Genomic DNA, 13,216 nt, shown 5'->3' on the forward strand with positions numbered 1-13,216 from the left:
CCCCCCCCCCTTTTTTTTTCTCATGGGCGTACAATATACCTAATGGGCATACTATATACCTAAGGAAGTAACAGATGATATCTTTGTGTTTAATATAGCGGAGTGGGTGGGAGGGTTGTGTATATTGTTGAATCCAATTGAAAAATTCTAGTTAGTAACTGTGTGTGGGGGGGGGGGTTTAAAGGAGGAGATTTAAATATAACACGTTTTAACTGAATTTTATTTGTTGGACTTTACAACCTCTTTAGTGGGAGAGGGTGGGAAAATAGGGAAGGAAGGGATTCAGTAACAGTATGAAACATTATAGAATATCCTAGTTAATTGATGCTGGTGCTATATGCTGTATATATGCTAACATATATATATGCTGGCATATATGTTAGCATTAGTAGTCCAAAAGCAAAGGGGAGGGGAAACATTCTTATAAATGAACTGGCTTATCTAACTGTATACCCGTGTGGTGTGTGTGTGTGTGTGTGTTTGTTTGTTTAAAGGGTAAACTTCTCTTTTCCTTGAGGTGCTGTGAAGTCCCTCCATTCTGTTCCTTATTTAAATGCATATGGGAGACCTTAATTATGGATAAAACATGGTTGACGATTCAATTAATAGAGCTGTTCATTATGTTTGTCCTTGAGAGAAACATAATATAAATTAGTGTACTGCTCCATAATTATCCCTAGACAAATTTAAATGAATTTTTAAAAATATCAACAGATGGGAATGTGGTGCAGATCAAGCAGATTTTCTTCCGTCTATAGCACAAACCTCTTGGTTTTGTATATTACGTATTGTCACCCAAATAACTGTTATAATCTTGCAGCTTGATCCAATAACTGTTGCCGGGTTATTTAGACAAGAATGATCAAGAGGCTTGTAGATGGCTTTGATTGAATATTTTAGTAGCTGCAGAGATTAAACTTGCAAAAAAGGAAGTCAACAGCAATTCCAGTCAATTCCAGCAGTTAGTCAAGGTATTAGAAATTGCAGAAGCAAGCAAGTTAATTGATAAAACTTTATATATAAAAATATTCTGTCGTTCCCTTATGGCTCAGACTTATAATCCTAAAATTAAATATATATACCAAAGTACAATAAAACTACGTTAACCCTCCTCCCTAATAAAACTGGTTACAAATAGTCTAAAGACAGCATCTCTTTGTTGTCCCCAGAGATGTTGGTCCACAAGAAGAGAACCAATATAGACAGGGAACAGGCTTTAGTAGAAGCCCAGTGGGACAGCTAGAATGTAGCAGTCAGAAGACTGTGGAAGATGCGTAGAGACATATGCAGAGAAACGGTCCTTCAGATAAGTGTATGTTAGGCTTTAAAGCTCCCTGAATTGAACTTGAAAAACACTGGCAGCTAGTATGGCTGTTTTATATAATGAGATGTGTTCCTGTTGATCAGCCAGTTATTGGGTCGCTGCATTCTGAACAAAGAAAGAAAGGGGTGGGGGATGGGGAACCCCACAAACTCAACCCAAACAAACAGTAGATATTACGAAAGTCAGGTTAAAAACCTTTAAAATATATTCAAAATAAGTGTTTATTATACAGTGTTCACAGTACTCAAAAACATAGGCCCTGAATAGCAGGCTGTGCTTAAAACATGTATAACATCCAAATACAGCCATGGATGTAGTTGCAATAGATTGATGATACGCATCCAGAAACATTGGAAACCAAGTACCAGATTATAACACCAAAGGAAGAGCTCTGTATGAGTGCAGTCAGCATGTGAAGTTATGGTGGTGATGATGATGATGATGATGATGATGACACTCGATTTATATACCACCCTTCAGGTCTTAATGCCCACTCAGAGCAGTTTATAAAGTGTGCCATTATTATCCCCACAACAATAATCACCCTGTGAGGTGGGTGGGGCTGAGACAGTTCCTAGAACCTGTGACTAACCCAAGGTCACCCAGCTGGCTTCAAGTGGGGGAGTGGGGATTCAAACCCGGTTCTCCAGATTAGAGTTCCATGCTCTTATCCACTACACCACCATGGCCTGCTGCAATAATCTGTATCATACCACATGTTATAAGAGATAAGAACATCATGAGCATTTTTTTACATATTGGTTTCTGGATGTGTGGGTTTGATTGCTTATTACAAAAATTATATGATTGGCTACTGAGGAAGACCCTGGGGCCAAAATGCATATGGTCTGGTTTCGTGTTGGTCATTTGACAGTATCATCAATTGTATTTGGAGGATGTTATACCTATTTTCAGCACATCTGTGCAGACTGGGAGAAAACTGCTAAACACAAAATTTACCTCTCTATGTCTCTCCTTGTGCAGGAGAATTGTCAAGAAACATGTTTGACACTGTGCAGAGCAGTGGGGAGACTATCTAGGCAGGGAGCTGTGCTTCTTCTGCAAACCTCTCTCTCTTCACTGTTCAGCATTTTGATGAGGGCTGGTCAGCATTTTTCCTTGGAAGCAGGAGGAGGGCTGGATGACCTTAATTCTATGGGCTTCACACGGCTGAAGAGAAACAAACAGCTTGCTTCCCTGTAGCTTCACTGCTACCAGGCAGAATCTCGACTGGAGTTGCTGTGTTGTAAGATTGTATGTCAGGGAATGCTCTCTCTTTTGTGAGCACCCCCTTTCCTCCATTTTGTAGGCTTAATACGATATCCTATGTTTTTCTGTATGCTGGAGATTTCAGTTATGGCTATGGGGTAGTCTAATTGTGTTCTCTGTCTGTGTTTAAAATCTGCATGGTGTGGCCAGTTCACTTTAGAAGCTAATGATGAAGTGGGCTTTTAGCCTAATTGCACAATTTAAAAACCATGTTAACAGGCTGAAAAATATTAAACATTAAATGCATTTTGGCGATGAGCCTTGGAAGCCAATACTGCTTGAATAGGAGGAAGACATTACCTGGGCAGTTGCTAATTTAACAGCTTTCGTTTATTGACTGAGATTTTGTCATAAAGCAGAATGGGTCACAGAATGAAAAGTCCTCATTTATTCGATAAACTAAATTTCCTCTGCTTGGCAGGGCTGCCTCAGGTGGTATCGTCTTCCAATAAAATATTTCCTGTACGTGTTAAAAAGTGGTTGAGGTATCCTGTAAAAGTATCAGGGAAATTGTGGGGAGGAGCAAATCAAAGACTGAGTTTTCTTTTAATCCTTTCAGGAAGGTGAAAAAATAATCCAGGATTTTCTTTCGAAAGTGAATGCAATGCCACTGACAGACATTTCTGAAGAACACTTCAGAGCCAAGCTGAAGCAGCTCAAAGATGAAGTCATAGCAAAGAACAACAGCTTTGTGAATGAAATCATTTCGCGAGCTAAAGTTAGTTCATGAGATAAGAGAGCTGGACAAAATGACACCGAACATGCCTTTCAGGCCCCAAATGCATGGCACAGGAGACTGACATAGCCAATGCTACAAGTTGCAACCCCCGCCCCCACGTCGTCTCTGCTTCTTTCCCCTGTTACGCTCAGAAAGAAAAAATGCTGATGGAACATCATGTTGTGTATTTCCTTGCTTCTCCAGCAACAGCTGATGGTGGAACAGGTGTGAGGGAAGAGGAAACGCAAGTAGGTTAGGAGATGGTACAGAGGTACCAACAGTAGTTCTTGTCTCAATGGAAACAGGTGTCTTTTTTCCTGGACTAGAGGATGTGGGCACCCTGATAAAGTGTAAAGTGTTGTTCTGACTATTAAAATAACTTTCCCCTTCCATTTAGTTTTGAAATGGAGGTATTTGTTCCACAATTAAAATGTTTTCTGTTTTATGACTTTGAATAAAATTGTGGGCTATTTTTCTCATCAGAAATATGCTAATTTCACAACAACAAGAACAGCAATGGATTTTCATCATCTGTGGTTAGAAGTTCTTAGGGTTTGGAGCTATGTGCATTTTAGAAATGTTGAAAAGTTCTGGATACAGATCTCCCAGTATTGCCTCTGATTTGGCACTTCGTGCATAACACAGTGGTAAAGCAGTTCATTTGTCGTGATGGTCACAACAAAATTTTTTGATTTCTCAGAGGTCTGAACTTCATTCAATGACTGTGACTTCACATCATTTTTGAACTTACTACACATGGTTCCATTTCTGAAATTGTTACCTTCAAGTGAATAAAAAACTTTAGTCAGAATTTAAAGGGAAAAAAATCTTTGGATGCTACTTTCTTCCCTGAACTCTTGGTTTGTGTTTTGTTTGTTTAAAATATTTGTGTTCCTTCATTCCGGTGCAGCACAGCATAATGTGAGCATCATTTTTCTCCTCCAGTTTATCCTCATAACAACCCTGTGAGCAGGGCCAGTCTTATCCGTGGGGCATCTGAGGCAACTGCCCTGGGACCATGCTAGGTGAGGGAAAGCTGAGGGGCATCCCAGTGCTGCCATTCCAGTGCCATCACTGGGATATTAAGCAGATAATGAGAGGTACTGAGGCTGGAAGGGCTTGGCAGGGAAGCAGGGAGTTCTAAGATGGAAACAGTTCTGAAGGGACAACGTTAATGTGGGGTGGTGGGGTGGGGAATCAAGGTTTTAAAATAGAAAGCAAACAAAATAAAGGAGTGCCAGTGGAAGGGGGGTGCTGGTGGAAGGCAGGCTGCAGCCAAGGCTAGCAGTGGTATGGGAGGAGAACACAAATCTCCCCCTTTTCAAGCAACAGAGTGGTTTCTCCTCTTCCCTCACAACCTGCACAAACAAAAGCAGAGCTGCTAGATTTTTATAGTACATGTGCTGAGGAGGACTGGATGGTTTTCCTGGCCCTCCCCTGCGTTGCAAGGGAGGGAGTTAACTTTTTCTTATTTTTTCTTCTTCCCCTTTCTTACTCAGAAGCTGCAGTGTCTGCCCCACTTCACCCATCCCCTCCAAACTCTCTCCCCCTCCCTTGGATGTTAGGCCTTGGGAGATAACAGGGAACAAGAGTGCCTCAGGCCAGGTGCATTTAGTCAAGGAAGCTTAGGAATTAATATTCACATTAACCCTTTGGTGAAATATGAGGGTCCTACTGCATCACACTGGCCAACTGATTCAAAATAATTATTAATAAAAACAAATTCTATGGATTAAAAATGGTTATTAAATACAGAAATTCTGTAGCTAAGAAGATTGTAGATCACCATGTTGGCCCCCTGAAAAATCTAAAAACTACTTTTTACACTGTTTTGTCTTGAGTCTCGGTGAGAAGAATGATGTCACTTTGGGTCCTCATTGGGAACTAGGGCTGGGGTATAAATAAAGTAAATATGTAATAAGAACACTGTCCTAGACAATGCTGGGAGAAGATATGATGAATATGCCTAATATGCCTTATAACCATGGTGATACTCCTTGTTGACAGGAGAGAGGGTGTTGCCAGTGCTCCAGAATCAGTGCAGTAGTTCCTAAAATCACTTCAGAAGACACACACACACACCCCGCCCAAGAACCTAGTCTTTAACATTTCTCCCACTGCTTTTCTCCTCAGTGGCAGCAGCCTCTTTCCTGATGCCTCCATTGCAGTGACTCCAGAGGCAAAGAGGGTGAAGAATGGAGGTGGGGGAGGGATTGCTTTGGTGTCTGTGTCTTTAAAGATTTAAATATTTATTTACTTCATTTCTATCCCAGTTTTCTTAGAGGGAACTCAGAGTGGCTTATAAATTTCTCCCTAAACCATTTTATCCTCAAAACAACCCTGTAAAGTAGGTTAAAATTAGTGGGTTAGGCCAGGAATAAAGGCAGTATTGTGATAGTGGTGTGTGTCGGGGGGGGCATCCTTAACTTTTGCCCCGGGCCCCCAGAGTTACCTACCTGGGAGGCCAGCTTCAAGGCAGAATGGGGATTTGAATCTGAGTTGCCCAGTTCCTCTCTAACCACTATACCACACTGACTGTCACCTTCTAAGCTAGAAGCATGGGATGTTTCCCTGGTCTGCTGACTTGATTCCCTGCTAATGTTGTGGATTAAATTGAATGGATTACATGGTCCAAACAGGCCCTAATGTTTTCCACAGTACATATGAGCGGAAGCCACTGTGGGCAGAATATCATGATGTCTGTCAGAGTCTGATTGTTAACTATCTATAAGGTTTGTCATATTTTTTAAAAAATAATTATTAATCATCACCATCTATCATAACTTGTCACTCAAATACAGACTCACTCTGAAAAAATGTGCACATTATAACATCCCAGCATACCTTTTTAATGGTTGTAATGTGCATAAGGATTGTCTTAAGAACATAAGAGCGCTCCTGAATGAGGCCTTTGAGTGGGAGATGAAGGCAAAGCCCCCTCTCGTGTGCCCCGCTCATCTGGTTTACTGCTGATGAATGCTGTGGTCCTTATAGCTATCATAGCTAATCATCTTTTATAGCTCTGTCTGTACTGAGTGTATTTAATAATTGGCTATAGTCAATATGTTATATGGCTATCGTCTCATCTTGTGGTGAATTCCGTGAGTTAATTATGCAGTATTTTGAAATAGTACTGGTTGGGGCATATTGCCAGTCAATTAAACTGAGTGACCCAGAATTTTAGTAGAAAGGAGGTAAGTCCCTTTTCTCTCCTTTCTTCGTCTCATTTTTGCATGCCAGAAATGTTTCTGCTTATGTTTGCTGGAATTGTGCCCCACTGAACTCCATGGGATTTATTCTGAAGGAAGTGTTTATAGGAGTTTGGCTTCAGTCTGTTATTCAGAAATAAAATTATTTCTTCTACAATGGAAAAAGTACCCCCTTCTACAGGATAAATGAAACTCTATAAGCTGTATCTTGTCATGTTTCCTCCACTGGGTAGATGCAGAGAGAGCACTATTTTAATTAGACTTTAAAATTAAATTCCCCCCTCTTTTTGAGTGCAAATTTTCAGTGATAAAGGAGCTGCAGAAAGAATGCAAAGATTATGAAAACTGAAGAGCTTTAAACTGCTGCTGTTGGGAGAGCATTGAGGGCCACTTAACTGTCACTTCTGGCAAGAGATGAAATCTTTTTTCTTTGCTTATTTGCACTGGTGTTCATCCTAAGAATGTATTGAGTGCTTTATGGTATATGCAGTATTGGTAATGTGCACAATGTCTCTTCAACTAGGAGTGGAAAGAGAATAGAAAGGAAGACTCTTATGATCTCAGTTTCTTTTGCTGTTACCCTTGGGAATGGTGACTTCCACTTTCAATCAGCACAAGAAATGAAGATATTATATATTAGAGTTGAGCATAATATGAAAGAAAATGAATATTCCGTATTTCTGTTTTGGAAAAAAAACCCTCCTCAACACCTTTTTTCTTTCTCCGTTTGAGTACTTTATAGCACATCCTGGGCTTACACATTTGTTTTCTCCTTCCCTTTCAGTCATTGGGAAAGTCCCAAAGCCCTAAATCATAATAAGCTTTGAAGACAGATCATCTTAACCCAGCACTGGCTCCTCCAGGGGTAGGCAACCCCCAACATTAGGGTTGCTGATCTCCAAAGGACAGAGTTCAGTTCCCCTGGAAAAAATGGCAGCTTTAGAGAGTTGACTCTATGGCATCACATGGCTGCTGAGCTCCCTCCCCTTCTCAAACTGCCCTTCTCAGTCTCTGCCTTCAAATCTCCAGGAATTTCCCAACCTGGAGTTGGCAAACCTACCCAGCATGCACACCAACAGCAGCGCACCGGTCAATTTTGCTTAGCACCCAGGACCAGATCTCTTCCCAAGCAATCAGGATTGACTCCATTGCAAAAGGAGAGAGTGGGCATGGCTTCTGCGAATCATTGCCTCCAAGATCTGCATAGCCGCCACCTGAGTCCAAGGCAAATACTTGAGATGCATGGTTGAGGCTTGGCTCGTTGCAAGCATATCCAGCAATGTCCTTCAATTTGCCAGCAAGGTCATTTGGGGTTTGTTTTACTTGAACTAGAAGGACTCTCAAACTACTTGCTTGACTCCTTAGCTTGCTAGGACAGAGTTTAAAAAAATACTATGTTGGGCTTATCTGTGGAAGTACACTATGAACTTGAATTGATTAGCGGAGTGAGCAGAAAGCTTTCTTGGTTAATGTTAATTGGCTAGTGAACTTTTAAACAATCTTAGTTATTCTTCAAGCTATTTTATTTATATGCAAACTTGAATACTGTGGCTTGATTAATTTATTTAACTGGTTGACTTACCTTACTTGGAAGTTTATTTACTGTTTTTATACCCTGCCTTTCTCTCCATTCGGGACTATAGGCAGCTTACATTATTCTCCTGTTCTCCACTTTATTTTCACAACAACCCTGTGAGGTAGGTTTAGGCTGAGAGGGTGTGACTGGCCCAAGGTAAGTAGACTAGCTTCCATGCCAAAGTGGGATTCAAACTTGGGCCTCTCAGATCCAACGCATTAAACACTACACCACACTGGTTCCTTGGTCCATAATTGCTGCCAGAGTATCTTGGCTGAGAGCTATGTACACAAGTGACCTAAAGGAAATGTATTCTGCAGACGTTTCTCAACCAGGAGAGGTTCAGCAGGAGAGCTCTGGAGAATATGAGTGACAGTCTAAACTGCAGCAGTCCTCAGTCTTGTTGAACCTTGGGGGCACGTCTGGAATACCAACCCTGTGGTAGTGGGCACCATAACATAATGTCTGCTGTGGGAGTGTGGTTCAATTACAAAAAGTTGTGAAGTTCCAAGATATGCATTCTCCTGTGATTAAAGCAACTTTCCAAATGGACTGTTCCTGCAGACACAAGAATAATGCATCCAGGGCTTTTAATTTTTCAGTGAACTGGAGAAAAGTTGCTTTGAAGGAGAAATGATTTGCGGTAGAAGCAAATGGGCACCAAGCTACACATCGGTGGATACCCTGGCACCCACCAGCACTATGTTGGGGATCACTGGTGTTGAGTAAGTATGGCTAAAAGAAGGTAATGAGATGGAACAAGGGCAACTTTTATGTTTTCCATAAAAGAGGAAGGGAAATCAGTGAAAGGGAAACAAGAATTTTGACATGGGCAAGACGTTTGGCAAACCGGACAGTATGTAAAACAAAGATGCAATCTAGTATTGGCAATCATTACGTTTTGGTAGAGTGGTATGAGGGGGAAGAGGTCTTGAGCAAAGTTAATGGCATGGCTTTGGATCTGGAAAAAACAATTGAGAATTACATCTGGCTTTTCTCTCCCACTTGTGTATTTCAGTAGGTGTATTTTTTTTTAATCCTTGCTTGTTTCTGTATCTAAAAGTTGATTGAGTTTCAGTCAGGTTCTGACTAAAAATATAAAGGCCCTGGGAAGGCTAGAGAAGCAAGGAAAACAGATTGCAAGCTCACCACCTTTGCTCCACTCAGTTTTTATAAAATTGGGGGCGGGGGGGAATCAATTTCTCTATTTGAGGAGGGGCTTCACATTTCTGGTTCTGACTTGCTGGGATTGAGTCAAAGTTTTGTCTTGGTCTGATTGGTTTAGTGACATGAATTTGGCTGTGAGTTAATGTTTGCCTTCCTTGGCAGCATGTAGCTTTGATGGTGTATATGAATCATTTGCAGCCTTTGGTGATACCCTCTTTCAGTACAGCCCACAGTGGTCTGGATTGTGCCAGTTGAGGAGTCCAATAAAGTGATCCAACTCAGGGATTTTTTCAACGTGTAACACACAAGGAGCTGTGTATCTCATAGAATGCCTGTGCAGGAAAATTTACGTAGGTAGTACAAGTCGGGCTGTAAGGATAAGAATACAGGAACACCAGTCTAAAATCTGGAGGAAAGTGGAAGAGGCACCTTCAACCTCACATTATTTACAGTGTCATTGCAGTGAGCGAGAATTAAGATTTGCTGTGTTAGAAGTGGTTCGTGATAGGGAAGGAAGGATCCCACAACGTCAGCTGCTCCGACAAGAGTTGTGGATTTTTGAGTTAGGGTTGAGAGCACCTAGTGGACTAAATCAGGACTGGGATTTGTCCTGCTTTGTTTAGGATGAGCGTTGGTTTAACTTAGCGTGTGGCCCTTTAAGTTACATGGTAATTGTATATAACCCAGTATGTGCCTTTCATGTTATGGAAACTGCATCCGTCATTGGAAGTAGGAGGTACATCCGGTGTGTGATTGAATGTGACAGTGATGTAAGTAAAACTGTGTGTATTGTTTGTTGTATTTTGGTATGAGAGACAATATTGTTATCAGGTCAGTCTGGTATTTTGCTTGTAGATAATTGTCCTTAAAAAAGCTCCACGAGCGAAACACACGCGATTAGCAGTTTGTTGGGCAGAGCCTTCCCCGGGGGACATCGCATGGCTTGACTTCCATCTGGAAACCCGAGGATACAAGGATTTGCTACTACAGACAGTGATTGTTGAAAGACCTGGATTATTGAAGGACTAGGTCCAATATATGGGAGCCACGGGAGGAAGTAGCCAGGGATGACTATTGAAATTTACACAGATTGTACTGACTATCTACCTCATGCTATTATGCAATTGAAAAATTGTGTATGGTTCGATAGTTCATTGATGTTTATTACGCTCTGCTATTTATTATTTGTATTTTGTACTATTTATTAGATGCAGATTGCACTTTGTACATTGTTGAATAATATTTGATAAACAGAGTGGGAGATTTTTTTCTAGAAGCATAGCAGCATATCTCCTGCAGGGGAGCCTCTGGATCAAGTCCGGATGCTACAGCCACAACATATTTTTGCTTCTGAAAAACAACAATAAAAGAACCCACTCTTAGGTTTTCTTGTGTATTCCTCCCTACGCCCAGCACAGCATTTCTTTTTACTATATTGCTCAACGTCAGATTTCTAAATCTATTCTCCTATCTGGGTGTTTCAAAATGGCATTTATCTTCAATTTCTGGAATGGTGTGATGTTTTAGAAGTGTGTTCTGACAAGTCATCGCACTGATGAAAATAAATGACATTTACAGGAAAAATCCTCATTCGTTCATGCTCAACAAAAAAGAGCTTATTAAAGGGAACATAGCAAATATCTCAGAAAACTGGAACAAACTTTCTAACATTAGAATTTAACATTTCCTTGTCAGCTTCACAGAATTGACTTTCTCCCACATTGTTTTAGACTTCCTGTTCTTTCTAGCAATGGGGAAAAGTTGGATGAATTTCAATATCTGATGCATCTGACGAAGAGAACGGTGGTTCTCGAAAGCTTATGCTACAGTAAAGTTGGTTAGTCTTAAAGGTGCTACTGCACTTTTACTATTTTGCTACTACAGACTAACACGGCTAACTCCTCTCAATATCTGAGTTAGTGATCTAGAATTAAGATATGTTCAGCAATATCACATGGTAAACATTTCCTGTACTGTGCTGCTTCAGACTGTGAGAATGCTTGCTGCTTTGGTACTAATTTTCACTGTGTAGGAAATCTTTATATAAAAGGATTGAAGTACAATCTAGGAATGATTCTCCTGTTTTATTTTACTAAATGGGTAGATCAGCCCTAAAGTCAAGGCACTGGGTGTGTATCCAACCCATGCAGTTTTTCTGACGGAAGAGTATTTCCATGTGCAGAAGAGATGGCAGTGATTTCCTCCAGCACCCCCCACCTATGCTCTTTTGAGGGTCCTCTGACCTCCCCCCCTAGAAAATTGTGGGGGATTCATTGGGCTGCAGCAGGCAGTGGAACTAGGAAAGTCTCATCCCATAAATTTCACAGATGATTGGATACACCTGACTCTCTGGCCTGTTGCTCAGGAGGCACACAGTGCTTTCCCCATTGGAATCAGTGGAGGGAACACATCTATATGTACATCTCTGCACATACTTGGAGCTCCTTCCTCCGCACTGTGTTCATTGGAGCCCTTTCCCTCAGTTAATATATTCTTATTTTCTTTAAAATGAAGAAAAAGTTTAATGTTGTAGCTTTTATCTACCATCACCATGAACTGCCACGACTCTGAAATGGCAGCATTTTGCCATCTGAAATAAGCCATGGATTTGTGTTATGATCCCCCCATTCACTCATCAGCACCGGATGCTTCTTCAATGTAAACCATTTAAATCATTTTCTTCTGGAGATGAAATTTGCTTTGAAGAGGATGTTCTGTTCTTGTAGCACGATTCGAGGTTCTGAATACATTTCCAGGTGAAGGTGCCAAGTTTGATTTTGACAATGGTAAAGAGTTAACAGAGGCAAAATACATAACATAATGAGAGGTATCCATAAAAATGGGAAGACTTGGCATAGTGCCATATGCCGTATTTGCTTGGAATATTTTCAGCTAAGGTTAAATTTCATGTGGCTTGGAGTCCCATTTAGATGTACTCTTTATTTTTGTAAAGCAGCTGCTCAGGAAGAGGGTATATGGATTGGGGATGTTGGGCCACAGAAGATAGATTAGCTTCCATCTGCACCATTTATGTGATCAGAAATGGCCCCCTGCACTACTTTAAGCCCTGGGAGTGGGGGGAAGTCAAGTACCTGTGTTTTGTCCTTTCTCCCTGTCAGGACTTAAAGCCTGCCAGGAATCCATTTTTGATCAGGGAATGACATGAGGGAAGAAAGTTAAACCCTCTCCTCTCCCCAGTGCTGCTGCTCCATCCCTACCTATGCTTTCCTCTTGTTTTATAGAGCCAAATAATACACCTGGAGTTCCAGTCACAAACTGCCACATGTCGTTTGGTCCTAAATCAACAGCTAGAAGCAGCAGCCTGTAATAGTTATAGGATGAAATAAATCCTTGTTTTCCTCACTTTAAGTGCAATCTTTATTCTTGCTTGATTATCCATATTCTGTTCCAGTTCTAGCAGGTGATCTGGAAGTAATGTTCCCAAATCTTCTGACTCTCTATTCTATTGTTCCAATCCCTATTATGCCATGCACCAATCTTGCCTATTATTCACTTAATTTTTAAAATGGCAAAGGTAGTAATTACAATAACAAATAGAGTGGGGAGGCCCTCATGCACGAATGCCTCTTGGCGGCTCTACAAAGGAAAACTAAACAAAAATAATTTTGTCACTAATAAGGCAGTGTGCCCAAACGCAGCAAATGTGTAGTCTCCCACACATAAAATGTGGCCAGCCTTTGGCATAATGTAGGAAGGAAAATTAAAATGTTGTCATCAGGCCTCATACAATTTATCCTTGGGGAAAGAATAATGCTCATCAAATAATGCATTTAGCTCTTAAAAGTGATTAAAATCCCCTTAGTTCTGGATGCAAGAAGCTTTTTTCTACATTCAGGCTTGGATCTCCTAACCATGTAGTTATTTCAGAGAGCACAACAATTCAATCAATTGGGCAAGTGTGACATTTGTCCTTGGTTCTGTCCTTGATGGAG

The 13,216-nt window shown here is 40.9% G+C and overlaps 1 protein-coding gene across 1 annotated transcript in view; it reads left to right on the plus strand.

Annotated features, from left to right (window-relative positions):
• MSH2 (mutS homolog 2) overlaps positions 1-4,117 on the plus strand; it is an 88,838-nt gene extending 84,721 nt beyond the window's left edge. Inside the window, exon 16 of the mRNA XM_054986090.1 lies at positions 3,153-4,117. Coding sequence (XP_054842065.1) covers positions 3,153-3,323 — 171 coding nt within the window. The 3' untranslated portion in view covers positions 3,324-4,117. The remainder of the gene's footprint in view (positions 1-3,152) is intronic.
• Positions 4,118-13,216: the final 9,099 nt, after the last annotated feature.

This window comes from Eublepharis macularius, chromosome 1 (genome assembly GCF_028583425.1).
Source record: "Eublepharis macularius isolate TG4126 chromosome 1, MPM_Emac_v1.0, whole genome shotgun sequence".
Classification (NCBI taxonomy): Eukaryota; Metazoa; Chordata; class Lepidosauria; order Squamata; family Eublepharidae; genus Eublepharis; species Eublepharis macularius.